This window comes from Tinamus guttatus, unplaced genomic scaffold (assembly GCF_059628265.1).
Source record: "Tinamus guttatus ecotype Peru unplaced genomic scaffold, ASM5962826v1 Tinamus_guttatus_pri_ptg000261l, whole genome shotgun sequence".
Taxonomy (NCBI): Eukaryota; Metazoa; Chordata; class Aves; order Tinamiformes; family Tinamidae; genus Tinamus; species Tinamus guttatus.
In genome coordinates this window covers 895,977-911,885 of record NW_028288795.1, presented here as the reverse complement: position 1 = coordinate 911,885, position 15,909 = coordinate 895,977, and the positions used below count along the sequence as shown (strand labels likewise).

Here is a 15,909-nt window from a genome sequence, read left to right as displayed (position 1 = left end):
GAGGCTTCGCACGGAGCCTGCGATGGCCCTGGCGCCCCTGGGGTTGTCTTGGGTCCTCCCTAGGGCCAAGGAGATGGGCTGGGAGACGTTATAGGGCTGGGCTGGGGCTTTCTTGCAGCAAAGATCTTGCGGTGGACGCTGCCCTTCCCCAGCGAGGGCAGCACGGCCTCTCTGACCACCCTCTTCTCCCTCCTGCTTCCTCCAGTCCATCGACCCGGGCCAGCAGTTCACGTGGGAGCACTCGAACCTCGAGGTGAACAAGCCCAAGAACCGCTACGCCAACGTGATCGCCTACGACCACTCGCGCGTCATCCTGCTGCCCATCGAAGGTACCGGAGCGGCCTCCCCGCACCCGGCCACAGCATCTGCAGGGCCCAGGGGCGCACGTGCTGCCCTCCCACTGGGCACCCTCTATTGCTATTCCTGGCTGGGCCTCTCCCTGGGAAGCTGCAGGGACCTGGTAGCTCCTGCTGCACTGGTGGGGCAAGAAGGAGAATTAAACCTCAGAGCTTGTTGCTTTTGACAACGTTGCCCCAGCACGAGCTGGGACAGAGCATTTGTTGGTGGTGACAAGGTGATGTTTGGCAGTGGGGGCTCCTTTGCTGCCGGGGGGATCAGATTTGAGGTCCCTCTTGGGCTGCACGTGCCCCTGCTTTGCAGACAGAGCCTTTCCAGGCAGCCTCGCGCTGCCAAGAGCTGATGAGCTGAGCAGGGAGGATATGGGCTGTGTTAATAAGCCCCTAGTGAATTTGAAGGTTAATTTGGAGGCCTTAGCGACAGGGGAATTGCTAGAATAATCTGCCTATTTCAAGATAACTCCGAGGGATGGAGGGAAGTGGAAGCGCAGCTTTTGGGGTAGCAAAGATCACGGCGATTTGCCAAAAAGCTGCACGAATCGGGGTTGGCGCTGCCTGCCTTGCAAGGTGGCAGAGGTTTCTCCTTGTGCAGCTGGCTGCGTCCTGGCTTGTTTTCCTGCCGTGATTAATACTGCATGAGCCAAGCAGAGCAAAGTCCCTGCGAAGCTGCCTTGTCATTCCAGGAGGAGGGAACGCGCGGGCGCAGGAACGACGGGCGCTCGGGCTGCTGGCTGCCCCGGGAGCACCCGGCCTCATTTTACACCTTGCGAGGGGTTGGGACTCACCTTGGCGAGCGACGTCCTCGCTGCCCGGCTGGCCCTCAGGAGGAGCAACGCGCGGGTCGTTGCTTTTCTGTTAGATGTGGACCTGTGAAGGCTGCAGATCGTCGGCGCTGCCCGGTCGGGATGTCACAGCCCCAGCCCAGGGACACATCTGTGAAGGGCCTGTCACACAGTGAACACCCAGGGGCTCGTGGGCACCCATTGAAACTCCAGAGGGGACATGAAAGCTGGGACCTCGAGCACGTTCGAGACCAGCGAAGCTAGAGGCCTGTTCTGCACCATCCACTAACTCCCTGTTTTCGGTTAACCGCAGGAATTGTGGGCAGCGATTACATTAACGCCAACTACATCGACGGCTACCGGAAGCAGAACGCCTACATCGCCACGCAGGGGCCCCTGCCCGAGACCTTCGGGGACTTTTGGAGGATGGTGTGGGAGCAGCGCTCGGCTACTATTGTCATGATGACTAAGCTGGAGGAGAAGTCACGGGTGAGATGCGTGCGCACTCGTTAGTCATGTCCCAGGGGGTGCAGGGATGCTTCCCTCTCTGCAGCAGCCGCGTTTATGTCAGCGGGGGGTTCTACCTGCGCCGAGGGGACGCTCACTCCCAGGGCACGCTCTGTAGCTCTGTCTCGGAGTTAATCGTATTGCAAGCTTCCCGCTCGGTTCTCTTGTTGCACAAGCCCCAGTACATTCCCTGTAATCTTCAGGATCATTCCGGTCTGTTGTCCCCGTGACTGATGTGGAGCCTCAGGCAGTGCTTAGGCAGTGGGAGCTCTTCATGCTGGGGCCGTCCCTGCTGTGGGGCTCTGCATGGAGCCGTTTCTCGCCCCTCTGCTCGGCTTTGGGGCCAGGCTCCCCCTCGGCGCGGGGTTCAGCAGAGCCTCTCGCCTTCCAGATCAAGTGCGACCAGTATTGGCCAGGCCGGGGTACGGACACCTACGGGATGATCCAGGTGACGCTGCTGGACACCATCGAACTGGCCACGTTCTGCGTGCGGACGTTCTCCCTGCACAAGGTGAGGGGCTGCTCCCGGGGCGTCCCCGGCGCGGCCGCCGCCGCCGCCGCCGCCTCACGCCGCTCTCGCCCTTGCAGAACGGCTCCAGCGAGAAGCGCGAGGTCCGGCAGTTCCAGTTCACCGCGTGGCCCGACCACGGCGTCCCCGAGTACCCGACCCCCTTCCTGGCTTTCCTGAGGCGGGTGAAAACCTGCAACCCCCCTGACGCCGGCCCCATCGTGGTGCACTGCAGGTAGGGATTGCCTCCAGCTCGCCCTTGCGCCCCACTGTCTGCAAGGGAGGCAAGAGTTGAGCAAGACACTGATCCGCATCCCAGGAGGAAGCTTCTTCCCGGAGACTTGTGCAGCCTCCCAGCGAGTACGCAGCAGGGTGGCTTCCCAGGCAGTGTCTGAGGAGGATCCCTGGGGATTCGTTCAAGCAGGATTTCCTGGGATGAGGGCTTTGCCCGGCGCTGTTAGCGAGGGGGAGCTCTTGGTGCTTTACCACTGTGTGTGACCGGAGAGCACAGGGCTGCTTCCCTGGCACAGCGGGAACGGAGGAGGATCAAGTGGGACCTGGGAAGCTGCTTGAGCGTCGCCTCTCAGGGCGTTCGGGAGGGAGTCGCCTGGGCTGTCAAAGGGAGAGCTGACAGTGATTGAAAGGGAGTTTTTGAGGTACTGCAGCCTATCTGGAAGTGACAACCTGAAGGCCCCTGTGGGCTGGTAGCGTTCCTTAATTCAATTTACAGTCCAGCACGGAACGCTTGCAGCCTCGGCTTAGATAAATCCCTGTGTTCCCCGGGAGGATGCGGAGGACCTGCAGGTTACGCAGCGCCGGGGAAAGCGATGTCGGAATTTCGCAGGCAGCTGGGGACTGTTAATCCTGCCTCTCCTGGAGGATGCCATTTAAACAGGCTTTGTGAGTGGGCAACTTATCACTAACCTTGCAGATGGCAATTATTGTGCACCTCTCAGAAAATGAATAAAGAGACCTGTCGGCTCGCAAGGTGCATGAAGCAGCTCCCGGATCAGCTGCTGTTCTTGCCAAAGCCCCAGTCACCTGCGCGGTTCAGGTGTTAGGCAGTCTAATTAACAGAGATCAAGGGGACTTTAGGAAAAAAAGAGCCTGCACTGGAATAGTAAGAGGAAAGCTTTTATTAGCAATGGCAAACACAGAGACCCACGGAGCCCTGCTGCTTCATGAGCACCTTTACACACAGGTTTGATGTTACCTCAGTGCACAGAAACATTTAGATAAGGGGTGACGCATGCTGCTCATTGCAACATCAGTAGTTTCTCAGCAGCTGAAAGATCTGAGTGATTAAATGAGCTTTTTAAGTCTTCAGATCATGCCAGCCTTTGTGCAGGCCCAGACCCCCCTACCTGGAATGGTCGTAATTGGTGTCTGCCCGGAGCGCTCGCTGTCGGGATGCGCCGGATGCCGAGGGCTGGGAAGGGGGGCAGGAGGTGCCTCCAGAGCCAACACTTCATCCGCTGTCCTCGCGTGGCACAGGACCAAACTGCAGCAGGGGAAGGGGGCTAAGCTGAGCCCACTCGAAGCGCATCTCTTTGGGTTTAAACCCGAGCATTTCTGCCTCGTGGATGAGACTTGTGCAGGTCGGGGTCTGGGAGGGCTCCTCCATCCCTTATTTTCCTCCCTTTCCTTTCAGCGCGGGCGTTGGCCGGACCGGCTGCTTCATCGTCATCGATGCCATGCTGGAGAGGATAAAACACGAGAAGACAGTGGACATCTACGGGCATGTCACCCTCATGAGGTCACAGCGCAACTACATGGTACAGACAGAGGACCAGTACAGCTTCATCCACGATGCCTTGCTCGAGGCGGTCGCCTGCGGCAACACAGAGGTCCCCGCTAGGAACCTCTACACCTACATCCAGAAACTGGCACAGATTGAAGTGGGAGAGCACGTGACGGGCATGGAGCTGGAGTTCAAGGTAAGGACACGTCCCTTGATGTCCCTCGAGTGGTGCCCTCGCTCTCTGTTTGCACTGGATACAAGAGACAGGCTGGGAAACGACACGGTCTGTGCAGGAAAGGAGGAGGTTGATGCAGTGGAAGGAGGTACCGAGGGTCGGTTACAGAGACCTGTGGTGGCTGCCCCTTCACAGGTGATCCTCGCTGGGGCTTTTGCAGCATCACAGCAGGGTGGGCTGTGTTCCTTCTGCCACTGCTGTGGCTAATAGCCCCAGTAACACATGGGAGCTTCAAGCTCAGAAATCCTGGTATTTAAAAATGACTAGAATTAGTTTTTTTCTTTTTTTTTTTTTCTTCATCGAAGAAAGAATGAGGCCAGGGAGCTGGGGATGCTCTGTATTGGAAAGTGGAGCTTTGTTCTCATTCCGCTCCTGGGTGATAGACAGGGAGCCCTTCTACGGCTGAAGGGAACTTCTTGGTTCCACATTAGAGAAGTAATTATTCTGACTCCTGCTGTCGTGGCTCCCAGGGGAGAGCCAGTTGCTGCTACAAGAGGCTCGGCTGGTCATTTCAGCTCCAGATTGAATTTGCTCCCTCCTTAAATTGGGTTTTTAACTTCTTGTTTTATTACTCTTTGAAAGTTTTGCCGGGGAAAACGTCGATCAACCTCTGTTTGGTCCCCTGGCAAAAAAAGGAGACGCACGAGGCAGAGCCACACGGTCCAGCAAGGAGAACGGGCTGGAGTGGGGGGCAGAGCTAACGCTGTGTCTCCGCTTGTGCCCCCAGCGCCTCGCCAACTCCAAGGCCCACACGTCCAGGTTCATCAGTGCCAACCTCCCGTGCAACAAGTTCAAGAACCGCCTGGTCAACATCATGCCCTACGAGACCACGCGGGTCTGCCTGCAGCCCATCCGCGGCGTGGAGGGCTCCGACTACATCAACGCCAGCTTCATCGACGGCTACAGGTGAGCGGGGGGCCCGGGACGTGGGCGTCGCGTTCCGGCCCGGACACGCTGCAGACAGCGGGGCGGCTGCAGAGGGAACCTTCCTCCTGCTGAGCTCCAGCCATCCACACCAACACTTAAATGTGGCCCTTAGATAAAGTTTGTTCTCTGGGGTCTTAAAAGTACATTTCTCCTCAAGCAAACACGCAGAGCCCCTCTCCAGGTGCCCGTCCTGAACACCCAACATTGCGAGGGGGTGGATTTTGCTGTGGGGAGGCTTCTACAAAACAGATTAGCCTCTTTTTTGTTGCATTTGGGTTTTGGGAATGTTGCAGTTGTGACAGCCTCTCATGGGCAGTAAGTGCCGCGTGTCCCAGCTCTGGGAACTGCAGCTTCCATTGGAAATGCCCAGAGTCCAGGCAGTGCCGATGAGCCCTAACAAAAGAGTACAGATGAACCCCACATGTGTATATATGTATGCATACATACATATATGTGGCTTTTTTTCTCACCTCCGAGTGCATACAGCAGTCCTGGATCTAGCTGGGGCTGCCTCCTTTGGGCAGCTGCTCTTCAGTTCTTGGTGCTCTTTAGACAACCCCAGAAAACACAGGTTTTCCTGGTCCCAGGAACGTGGTTACGCCGTGTTCCTTCAGCCAGCACATGGTGCCAGACGAGGTGGATTTAGTCGTCTGAAATAGTAATTGGAGAACTGCCCATTGGCTCCTTTTGTGACTATTAGCACAAAGGGCTGCCCTGCCCCTTCAGACCTTGCCCTGCTCTGTTTGTTCTGCAACTCCTCAGCCTTTCTCTGTGCTCACCAAAGCCCGGGCCTGCTCCCCAGCCTGACGGTGCCCTGTGCTCTGTTGCAGGCAGCAGAAGGCCTACATTGCCACCCAGGGCCCTCTGGCAGAGACCACCGAGGACTTCTGGCGGATGCTGTGGGAGAACAACTCCACCATCGTGGTGATGCTGACCAAGCTCCGCGAGATGGGCCGGGTGAGGAGGCGGCCGGGGCAGCCGCGGCCCCCGCGCTAGCGGTGACGTTTCTGACCCTGTTTCCTCCCCTCGGCAGGAAAAGTGCCACCAGTACTGGCCAGCGGAGCGCTCGGCCCGGTACCAGTACTTCGTCGTGGATCCCATGGCCGAGTACAACATGCCTCAGTACATCCTGCGGGAATTCAAGGTCACGGATGCCAGGGTAGGTGCTGGAGGAGGCGCTGTCCGCTCGGAGCGTTCCTGCGGGATCGGAGCTGGGCGCGAGGGACGGGGCTTGAGGAAAGCAACAGTTTGGCAGGAAGGATGGAGGTGTAAACACCATGTGAAAATAAGGGGATTGTGATCGCTGAAGGAGAGCTCAGCTGTGATGAGGAAGAGAGCACAGAGCACACAAACACAGATAAACTGGAATTGAATATATTTTCTTAGACAGTTGGAAGTAGTTTTCTAGCCTGTGCTCACTAATCAGGGTTTGGAGTCACTTTGCCAGAGAGGCACCAAGCTTCTAGTTTTACTTGCAGCTCAATTTAGATAAAGGCAAAAATTAATATCTCCTGAAACAGCTAATGAAAACACAGAGCTGCGAAGGGCACTGCTGGCCCTGCAGAAGGTTTACACTTCTTTTCAAGAGGCGCCACCGTTACTCATATTCAAAAGGGCAAAGTCACTCGAGTTATCATAGATTCAATGTCAGATTTCTCCTATAAGGAAACATTTCAATACCTGCTGAGATTTGTTTAGTGAATGTAAGCCCCGCTCCCAGAGCAGCTTCCCAGGCTTTTGCGGTTGCTGGTATTACAGAACGTGGTAATTCTATTTGCAAGGTTGAGAAGGATGCCTCTGCCGTGCTGGTAGAACAAGATTTATCTTCCTGTCAGCTGTAATTCTGACACTATGGCAGCTCTTCCTCAAGATTGATAGAGGGGCCGTAACCTCACCTTGAATGTTCCTTTGCTGTAGACTCCATCTGTGCAGTCTTTGCAATGGTCAGAGCTTTCAGGACACCTGCCAGGAGCATAGATCTGTACTGACAAGCTGACTCCAGAAATGTCAACAGCAAGACGAGCAATTCCATCCTGATATAGACACTCGCTCACGTCCAGCTCCAGGGGGGCTCGATTTTTCACGTGTGTGTGTCCCCTAATGAACTAGCACCAGAATGGTTTTATTTTCTGTGTTTAGCAGCACAAATCCTTGTTCTAGCTGCGTGTTCACCGTGGTTGTGTCCCCGCAGGATGGGCAGTCGCGGACCGTCCGTCAGTTCCAGTTCACGGACTGGCCAGAACAAGGTGTGCCAAAATCAGGAGAAGGTTTCATCGATTTCATTGGCCAAGTGCATAAGACAAAGGAACAGTTTGGGCAGGACGGCCCCATCTCTGTCCACTGCAGGTAGGCACGTGCGGATGGAAACATCTTAGTTCAGCTGGAGTGAGAAGAGCAGAAGGAATTGGACTCCTGCAGAAACCTCTCCTTTCCCAGCCCCTCTGAGCACACAGATTTCTAGCCAAGGGCAGGGTGGGGGTTACTTCTGCCATCCAGGCTCCTTTCATGCCAGGGCATTGCCCATCCTGTGCAGAGCTGGGGCATGACGTGCTGCTGAGTCTGGAGGAGATGGGAAACACAGCATTAATATATTATTTTTGACCTGCAGCTTATTGCAGACACGATTGGAGTTGGGCTGCAGTGTTACAGAGAAGTGCTGTCACACTCTGGGACCTGCAGCAACTCTTATATTTGGAATTATATAAGAAGCACTTTGTCACCAGTCACAGCCTAGTCTGAGCCTCCAATGCTGTGTTTGCTGATGGCAAAAATCATGCATCCATCTCCATGTAGAGGAGAGGATAATGCAGAGCTCTGCATTCTCCACATTATTTCATTCAAAAAGTCCAATGTTACACATTAGTAACAGTTCTCACAGTGAGTGCTCACTAACACTCCCCAGGCTTTTCATCTTTCTCCGTGAGTCCCTCAGAAGTTTGGCTGGGTCACACATGCCCACAGTTGTGCTGTTCCTTACCTGCTGGAGGACTCGCTGGGTCTTTCTGATTCTAACCTGTTTCTATTCAGAAGCCACAGGTGTCAGCTCAGGGATTCTGTAACCTCAGCGTTCAGGAAGACATTGGAGGTGGTAACACAGAGTCTCCTCTTCCCCCTGTTCTCTGCAGTGCTGGCGTGGGCAGGACTGGAGTGTTCATCACCCTGAGTATCGTCCTGGAAAGAATGCGTTACGAGGGGGTTGTAGATATTTTCCAGACTGTAAAGATGCTGCGAACACAACGACCCGCGATGGTGCAAACAGAGGTGAGGCGGCGCGGGGAGCCCCGGCCCGAGCAAACCCCAGACCGCAGGCCCGTCCTGCTGCCGCCCCGGCCACGGGGAACAAGACTCTGCCCTTCCAAGCACTGACAGAACCTTCCCCAGGGGGGCTGGCAGGTTCGGGCTGTGCTGCTGTTCTTAACTTACTTGATCATAATAAAAAAAATAACGGTCGTTGTTCTGAACGTTCCCAGCAGAAGGCAATGCCTGATGCCCACCTCATCCCTGGCCCTGCGCCTAGGAGCCTCCAGTCCCTTTTGGCTACAGCTAAAGGAAGGCTCGGGGGGATATTGGTGCCTCTGAGACGGCCAGATTGGGGATTTCCTCTCCCAGTTCACAGCTCACGGGTCCTGCCCAAGGAGCGGGTAGCTGGAATGCTGGGTAGGGCTGGGATGAGCCCGTGCGGCTGCTGCAGCTGGAGCTCTTCCTCTTGCTGTTGCAGGACGAGTACCAGTTCTGCTACCAGGCGGCTCTGGAGTATCTGGGCAGTTTCGACCACTATGCAACATAAAAAGCCATCCGTTGTGCAGACTCTACCGACCACTGACGTCCTGGAAGGCCTCTCCTGACCCAGGAGGAGCGCTTGAACTCACAAAACTGAATCAGCAGAAGTACCTTTTCATGTGGACAATGCATTGGGGAGCAGGGGCGAGGACTGCGAGGACCAGCCCTCCAGGAACTCCATGGTGTAACCCGGCCCGTGCAGCGCGGAGGGCAGCGTGGAGAGGGGACCCGCTCGCGTCACCTCACGTGGTGTCCGGACATCATGGGCCAGGCCCCAAAGCTCCAACACACCCTGCGACACGTTACCGCTGGAGAAGGGAAGGAAACCGACTTCGGTTACATCATTAGAGTTCAGTTTATTTACTAATATAGTTGGCAGTCTTTAAAGGAAGTCACTTGCAGCGTTGATGGTGTTCTGGACAAGATGAGCAGAGAACCACGCTAAATCTCACCACTTAGGCAAACTTAGGGTCAGGAGTTCTTCTAGCTGGAGTCTTAATAACCTGGGTATCAACATTGGGATGATTCTGGGCTTACAGGCACCTGCAACAGCCTTCACCGAATGCCCCTGCCACGTGCGAGGTTTTGTAACTCACATTTTGAATACTTGGAACATTCCTCATTTCTTCTAATTCCAAAATTTATTTTTTAGGATATTTAAAACGCTAGAGAGGAAGGTGGGAACCGCAGCCCGGGGGCGGCACCGGGAGAGGCGGCAGCTCCCGGGCCGGGTCCCCCCCGCCGCTTCCGTTCCCCCTTTCCAGCCCATCCAGCGCCCCCGGGGCCGCCCGGCAGCCCCTTCCCCGCGGCCCCCGCGGGGTCCCCGGGCCCGTCCCCGTCCCCACGGGCAGGAGCTGCTCTCGGAAGGAGCCGGAGCCTTAAGAGCCGGGTCCCCGCGGGCGCCGCGCGGGCCCGGTGGACGTGGCGGTGGCGGTGGCGGCCGAGCCCGCGTGCAGGCAGTGCTGTCCTGTGAGTGGCTTGCTTTAAAGTATCGATGTAACTGTAACAAGTGACATTACCTTTTTTTTTTTTTTTTTTTTTTAAATAGTGTATTTTTTTTCCTTTTTTTTTAAAGACAAAGAATATCAGTCAATGAATTTAAAAGAAAAATTTGCTTATTTGTTCATATTATGTTCAAAGACAGTCTATTTTTTCACTGTAGAAATGTTACGTGTAATGGCTGTGATATATAAAAATGCAGTGCAAATTGCTACTTCTACATATTGCTTTTCTACCATTTAAAAGGGTCAACTTGCTCATGTAAGAACATATTGTCCTTTCTGGATTTTTTTTTTTTTCCTCCTTTTTTCCAAAGCTCAGACATATCCAGCGTCTCCGGAAGGCCGCGGGGCCGGGAAACAACCCGCGGCTCCGCGGGCTGAAGCTCCGACGCGGTTTCCGCGCACAGGTTTCACACAGCAGTAGGTGGCCTGTAGCAACAGCCCAGCGGGGTGTAGCTACAACCACCGTGCGAGGTGTTGCCCCGAGCCCTGCCTGGTTTTTTATTTTTCTAGCAGGGGGAATCGTGGCCATCGCGCCCCGGAGAGCCCCACACCACTCTCTTTTCTGTCTTTAACTGCAAAACGACAATTGACCGAAAGGCTTCGTCGAGATTTTCCTTCTTTGTGTGAAAGTCGCCCAAATTTCTAAGTATGTTGCAGCAAAAATCTTACTGGAAGAGTTTGGGGGGAGGGAGGGAGGTTTTTTTTTCCTTTGTATGAGAGCAAAGTGCTGTTGCTTTCACACTGTTATTTCAAACTGAAACAGTAAGTGGTTTTCATACCACGGTGTATGTAGATATATTGACTTTGTATTAAAGGAAGATTGTCTGACCGCGCTGGCTGCGCCGCTCTTTGTGGGGAGAGCGCGGACGGGGCTGCCCCCTTCCCTGCAGCTTCCCGGCTGCTGGAATCGCATCCCGACACGCGCTGGCCTTGCCGGGATGGGAGCTCCCCCCACAGCTGTGGCTCTTCCCCCCGCGCATCCCCATATCCCGGCGCACATCCCGGCTCCCGCTGCACACGCCAGCCCCGGGCTCACAGCGGGATGGGGACATGGAGCTGCCGGCACTTGGTCTCCAAAGGACAAATCGGAGCTGGCACCGCAGCGTCGCCGTCGCTTGAGCTGTAGGTTCCTGCTCACGGCGCTACGGGAGTTGGGAACGTGGCCTTGGAAAGGAGACAACGAGGGGAAGGCACCAGCAGGGTCTGACCCCTCGGGGGAGCGACGGGATGGAGCTAAAGCCACATTGCGGATCCAGCAGATAAAGACTACGGAATTCCAGGGAAGCGGAGGGAAACCCTGCGCTGGTGCCCACAGCCCTGAGCACCTTAGACCACCCAGGTGCCTCGGAGCCTGTTTGAAGCTCCAGCCCTGCGGACACTGGCTCTACCACTTCCATTTGCATCTCCTGTTCCCATTAAGATCAAATCCCGACGTCCCTTAAAGTCAGGGCGATGCTCAAAGCCTGAACTCGGCTCTAATCCCCCATTTCCAGCCATGTCCCATACCCAACCCATGGGTTTTTCCATTCCTTTCCCCGTCCGGCTCCGTAGCGCAGAGCACTCCGGAGCTCTTGGCAGTTTGTGCCAAGATCCCGGCGGGGCTGTCCCGGCACCATCTCCATGGAGCGATGGACACGGCTCCCTTCCCGGCAGATCCCGAGGAGCCGGGATCGCCTTCCCATCCACGCGGGGACACGGGCGCGTCCCCGCACACATGCAGATGGCAGGCCCAGATTAATGGGTTACACAAGGGTTTTATCCCGGGCTTACCAAGGATAATAAACCCTCCTAAAAACGTGTCCAAATGATTAAAACAAACAAAAATCTCCTTTCTTTAAACACAACCTCCTGCCTGAGCCGCATGCAAGGTGCTGTCCAAGACACGGCTCAACGTTATGAATTGGGTTTTCCTGCCCTCTGGATGGTGCCCGGCACTGGGGACATTCCAGGGGCTCCTGCCCTTGGTGGCTGCTCCGAGGAGCCGGGGGACAGCAGGGACCTCGGGCACCTTCTGGGGCCGGTGCTGGTTTTAGTCCGGACCTGTAGGAACAACCTCAGTTATTTCAGATAGACATTGAGTTATTCCATGCAAAACGGATACAACCAACCCGCACTCCCCGCTCGCTTCCTGGGGACACAGGAGGACACAGGGGTTGGTTTATGACCCTTCTCATCACACACATTCCCAAAAACGCAGGAGAAATCCCAGCGCCGGGAGCCGCCACGTTCCAGCCCTTCCCCTGCTCCCCCAACCCGTCCCAAACTCCCTAGGTCTGGGGAGCCGCGTGGGCAGGAGGCCCCGTGCCGTAAATGAGGCAAAAACACCCAAAATCAGGGCAAACGCAAGGGGTAAAACCCACCGTGGCCTCTGCGGCTGTTCAGCAGACGGGGTCCTGACTCCGTGCTGGGCCCACAACCCCCCCAAAACCGCAGACACCTGGGCCCGCTCTGGCAAAAAAAAATTTTTTTAAAAATCCCAGATTTTAGGCTAGCAGTCCTCAGCTACTTAACAATTATGCTGAAATCTAAAAATAAACCAAAATAAATGACTATTCCCGCAGGAAAAGCCAACTCAAACTGCTGGGCCTTTTTTTCTTTTTTTTAAATCTAAATAATGTTTAAATTTTAAAAAGGGTGGGAGAGACCGTAATTACCTCTTTGTGCGGGGGATCATAAATCACATAATTACAATGGGAACCTCTGCATCTTTCCAGCAGCCGAAGCGCAGGCTACACAAGTTCTTATCTCATTACAGTTTAATTAAGAATTGTTTGAGCATCTTCTTTTTAATTATCGCCGAGCCCAGATGACTGCTAAGCTCTTTTTTTCCTTCTTTTCTTACCCGATGTGAGGGTGGGAATGGTCCGAACCAGGGGCGGGACCAGGACACCGGTTGCTTCCAATTAGCTGAGCTGCTGTTTTGGGGCTGGGAGTCAGATCCCGATGGATTCCAATGCCGGGGGCTTTTCCTTGGAATCCGCTGGCCTTTGCAAGCCAAGGGGCAACTCAGCACCTGCAAAACACCCAAATGCTGCTGGTTCCCCGTGCAAGGAGCCACCGATGTCCCAGGCTGGGCAAAGGGGTTTGCAGCACCCGACACACAGGGCAGCAGCTGCAGAGCTAACGCATATATCCATATATCCATATAACTATATCTATGATATCTATATACATCCCTAGCACACACATACCCGTTGCAGACGCTGTCATTTCCTCCTCAGCAGCAGCAGAAGGTTTTTCCTCCCCAGACACCTTGTCCCGCTCGCTCCGACTGTCACCACCTGCAGCAACAACCTGCGGCGCTCGCGCTCGTCCGCCTGTTTTTCAAACCCGGCGCCCAGCAAACACCTTTTAATTCGATTGGCCCAATCGACACAGGGACATTATTAGTTTTCGGGGAGATCTGATTCAATTAATTAGCTTGGAAATATCAGCAGAGCCAGGCAAGCAAAGAAAAAGCAGAGATAAATCCCCGCCATAGCACTGCTTCATCTTTTAAAGGCAATTAACTCTTAGTTATTAGCTTTTAATTAGGGAATAATAATGACACCATTAATACAGTTTATTAGAGTTGTCAGCAGACAGCTGTTCCGAGCAGATTTTCCTATCAGATCGTGGTGGGTTTTGTCTGTCGCTCCCTTCTCTGCAAGGGGAGGGAAGGGGCCGCGGGACCCCAGCCCGCGCGGATGCTCCCACGGGCTGCCCGCACGCGCGTGAATCCCCATTTCACACGTGAATCCCCGTTCCCTTTGCTCTTCCTCCTGCACTCAGGCAGGCTGCAAAGGCCCTGCTTCCCCCGCACGACGGTCCTGTCACGGTGACAGTTCTATTTAATAGCAGTGATTCGGCCCTGCCTTTTTCCAGGCCCCGGTGGCAGCAGTGAACAGCAGAGCGGCAGCAGCGGTGCCGGCGACGCAGCGCTCGCAGGCCCCGCTCCACAAACGCCATCCCGAGGGACGTCCTTTGCATGGGACTTTGGGGCAGGAGGAGGTAAAACCAGCAGGAAAGTTAAAAACGCTCTCAGGAGCTCGGGCTGCAAAGGCAGCTCCGTGAGGAGGACACAGTTTGTACTTGCTCTTCCTCTTCCCAGTCACACGGCCAGCAGGAGAAACCTGCAGTGCTGTGACGAGACGTGACGTCTGCTGCTTTGAGGTTACATCTCTCCATAGCTGCCAGGAAAGAGGCACCTCCCGTTGCAACCGCAGCGGCCTCGGGGGGCTGCACGTCAGGGGGCTCTTCCTAGCGTTGAGTCGGGGAAACACTTGGCTCTTTTCCAAAGAGACAAAAAAGGGAATTAAATTAAGCCACTGGGATAAGTCTATGACATGGCCAGGTGAAGAGCAGGTGCCCGGCCGCCCTGCAAACAGGGTTGCGGGAAGAGCTCCGGAGGATTTGGGGCTCCGGGGGATTTGGGGCTCCGAGCACCAACACCCGGAGCCCAGCTGGATACGAGGACATCTCTAGGGAACCCAGGGAAACATGTTTGGATAAACGGGCCCGCGGCCTTGACCTGAGCACGGTGCAGAAGTGGGTGGAAATAACCGCGTTTCCCAAGCAGCCAATTCTCCAGATTGAGGAGGGGTCAGGAGGTGCCCCCATGGAGACAAAAGCCTCCACGCTCACCCGCTGCAGGTCACGAGGCCGCCGCTGCTCGCGGGGACACCCCGGTGCCACCGCGTCCTGCTGACCCGGGCACCCCCTTCCTCAGCCCTCCGGCACCTCCGAGCGGCTGCGCTGAGCGGAGCCCCGAGGGGCTCTGAGCCCACGGGCCCTTCTGCCCCATCCTGCCGCTCTGTCGCAGGATCCCTGTGCGCCCGAGCGGAGCCCCTGGGAGGATCCCGGGAATCCCTGCTCCGCTGAACGGCAGCAGCATCCTGGCTCGGATCACGCGTACCCGGCCGCTCGCTCCTAATCAAAGGAAATTTGCTGCGCGCTCCGGGGACAGCTCCGCAGCGGCTCTGTCCACGGATTTATTTCCGAAGCACAACGTGGGCAGAGGGGAGGGCATCGCTGCTGCTGCAGGGACAGCTCAGCCACGAGCGCGCGCTGCAGGCGGGCGGCCGCGCGGGTATTAGCAGCTGGCATCGAGATGGCAAGGCTAGGGGAGAGAGATAAGCCAGCATCAACGGCGCTGAAACACAGCCAGGCTCTTATTTGTTCCACAGGAAAAGTGGCTAAGCTGGGGCCACTCTATCTTTCCAAACAATATTTACACAGTGACCTTTACATTTCCCCCTCTTGGAAGCAAAATTTTTAATTGTTTTGCTCCTCTAAAGCAGAATAAATAACTCTCAGTAATTTGCTGTTGATGTGCAAGTAAACCAAATAGTTGTATTTTTCTGCTTCTGCAGCTGCCAAATAATTCTAGCTCAACATCTCCAAATCATTGAGGTCTTGGCATTTTCCCAAGGTTGGTTTGCTGTTTTCTGAACGCGTGTGTGTGTGTGCCAGGACAGCTGCTCAGGGATGAGGACTAAGAGCGATGGCCCGAGGCCCTGTCCCCGCACCCTGCGGCACAACTCGGCACAGGGTTTCACCCTACCACGAACAGGCGGAATTGTCCATCGTCCCAGGACACCGTGTGGGTCCCAGGGGTACCTGTCACCCGGCTCCTCTGCGCCTTCCACCGACAGCCACGTGCCGGGGCAGATGCAGGAGCTGTTATTGCACCCACCTGGTGACAGTGACAACGCGGGCCCTTGAGGAGCTCCCCTGCTGCCGACGCTCCCCTCTTGCTCTCATGGGTCAAAGTCCAGCATCGTGCACACAAATGCTCTTCCATGTGTCTTCTACTGTCTTTCCACCTTGGTTTGTTGGCTGCTAGTCTGAAAGGAGGCAACTGGCTTTACAGTCATTCGAATTACTGCAAAAAGGGCAAAAAAAAACCCAAAACCCACCCATTAGAGCACCTTTAGCTATATAGAGCAGGGAAAAGAGACCCAGGCAAGAAAAGGAGCTGGGACTCACCTTCTGCAGCACTAACCAACGAGCCTCTGGCAGGGAAATCTTCACCCTGTATTTGGGAGATATTCCAAGGTGCAGGGAGAGTCAGTGGAAGCAACTTGAGGC

At 55.4% G+C, this 15,909-nt stretch overlaps 2 protein-coding genes across 3 annotated transcripts in view; one reads left to right on the top strand and one right to left on the bottom strand.

Annotated features, from left to right (window-relative positions):
• The window catches only part of FAM32A (family with sequence similarity 32 member A), a 238,875-nt gene extending 236,671 nt beyond the window's left edge, over window positions 1-2,204 (bottom strand). Inside the window, exon 1 of one of the 2 annotated variants that reach the window (XM_088527115.1) lies at window positions 2,192-2,204. The gene's annotated coding sequence lies outside the window, so the exon portion shown is untranslated. The remainder of the gene's footprint in view (window positions 1-2,191) is intronic. The other variant, XM_088527117.1, reaches the window with a different exon arrangement.
• The window catches only part of PTPRS (protein tyrosine phosphatase receptor type S), a 98,497-nt gene extending 89,526 nt beyond the window's left edge, over window positions 1-8,971 (top strand). The window contains exons 24-34 of the mRNA XM_088527118.1: window positions 206-329; window positions 1,452-1,627; window positions 2,037-2,156; window positions 2,234-2,388; window positions 3,805-4,090; window positions 4,857-5,035; window positions 5,887-6,013; window positions 6,090-6,215; window positions 7,248-7,402; window positions 8,182-8,317; window positions 8,775-8,971. Of these exons, the coding sequence (XP_088383244.1) occupies window positions 206-329; window positions 1,452-1,627; window positions 2,037-2,156; window positions 2,234-2,388; window positions 3,805-4,090; window positions 4,857-5,035; window positions 5,887-6,013; window positions 6,090-6,215; window positions 7,248-7,402; window positions 8,182-8,317; window positions 8,775-8,843 (1,653 nt within the window). The 3' untranslated portion in view covers window positions 8,844-8,971. The remainder of the gene's footprint in view (window positions 1-205; window positions 330-1,451; window positions 1,628-2,036; window positions 2,157-2,233; window positions 2,389-3,804; window positions 4,091-4,856; window positions 5,036-5,886; window positions 6,014-6,089; window positions 6,216-7,247; window positions 7,403-8,181; window positions 8,318-8,774) is intronic.
• Window positions 8,972-15,909: the final 6,938 nt, after the last annotated feature.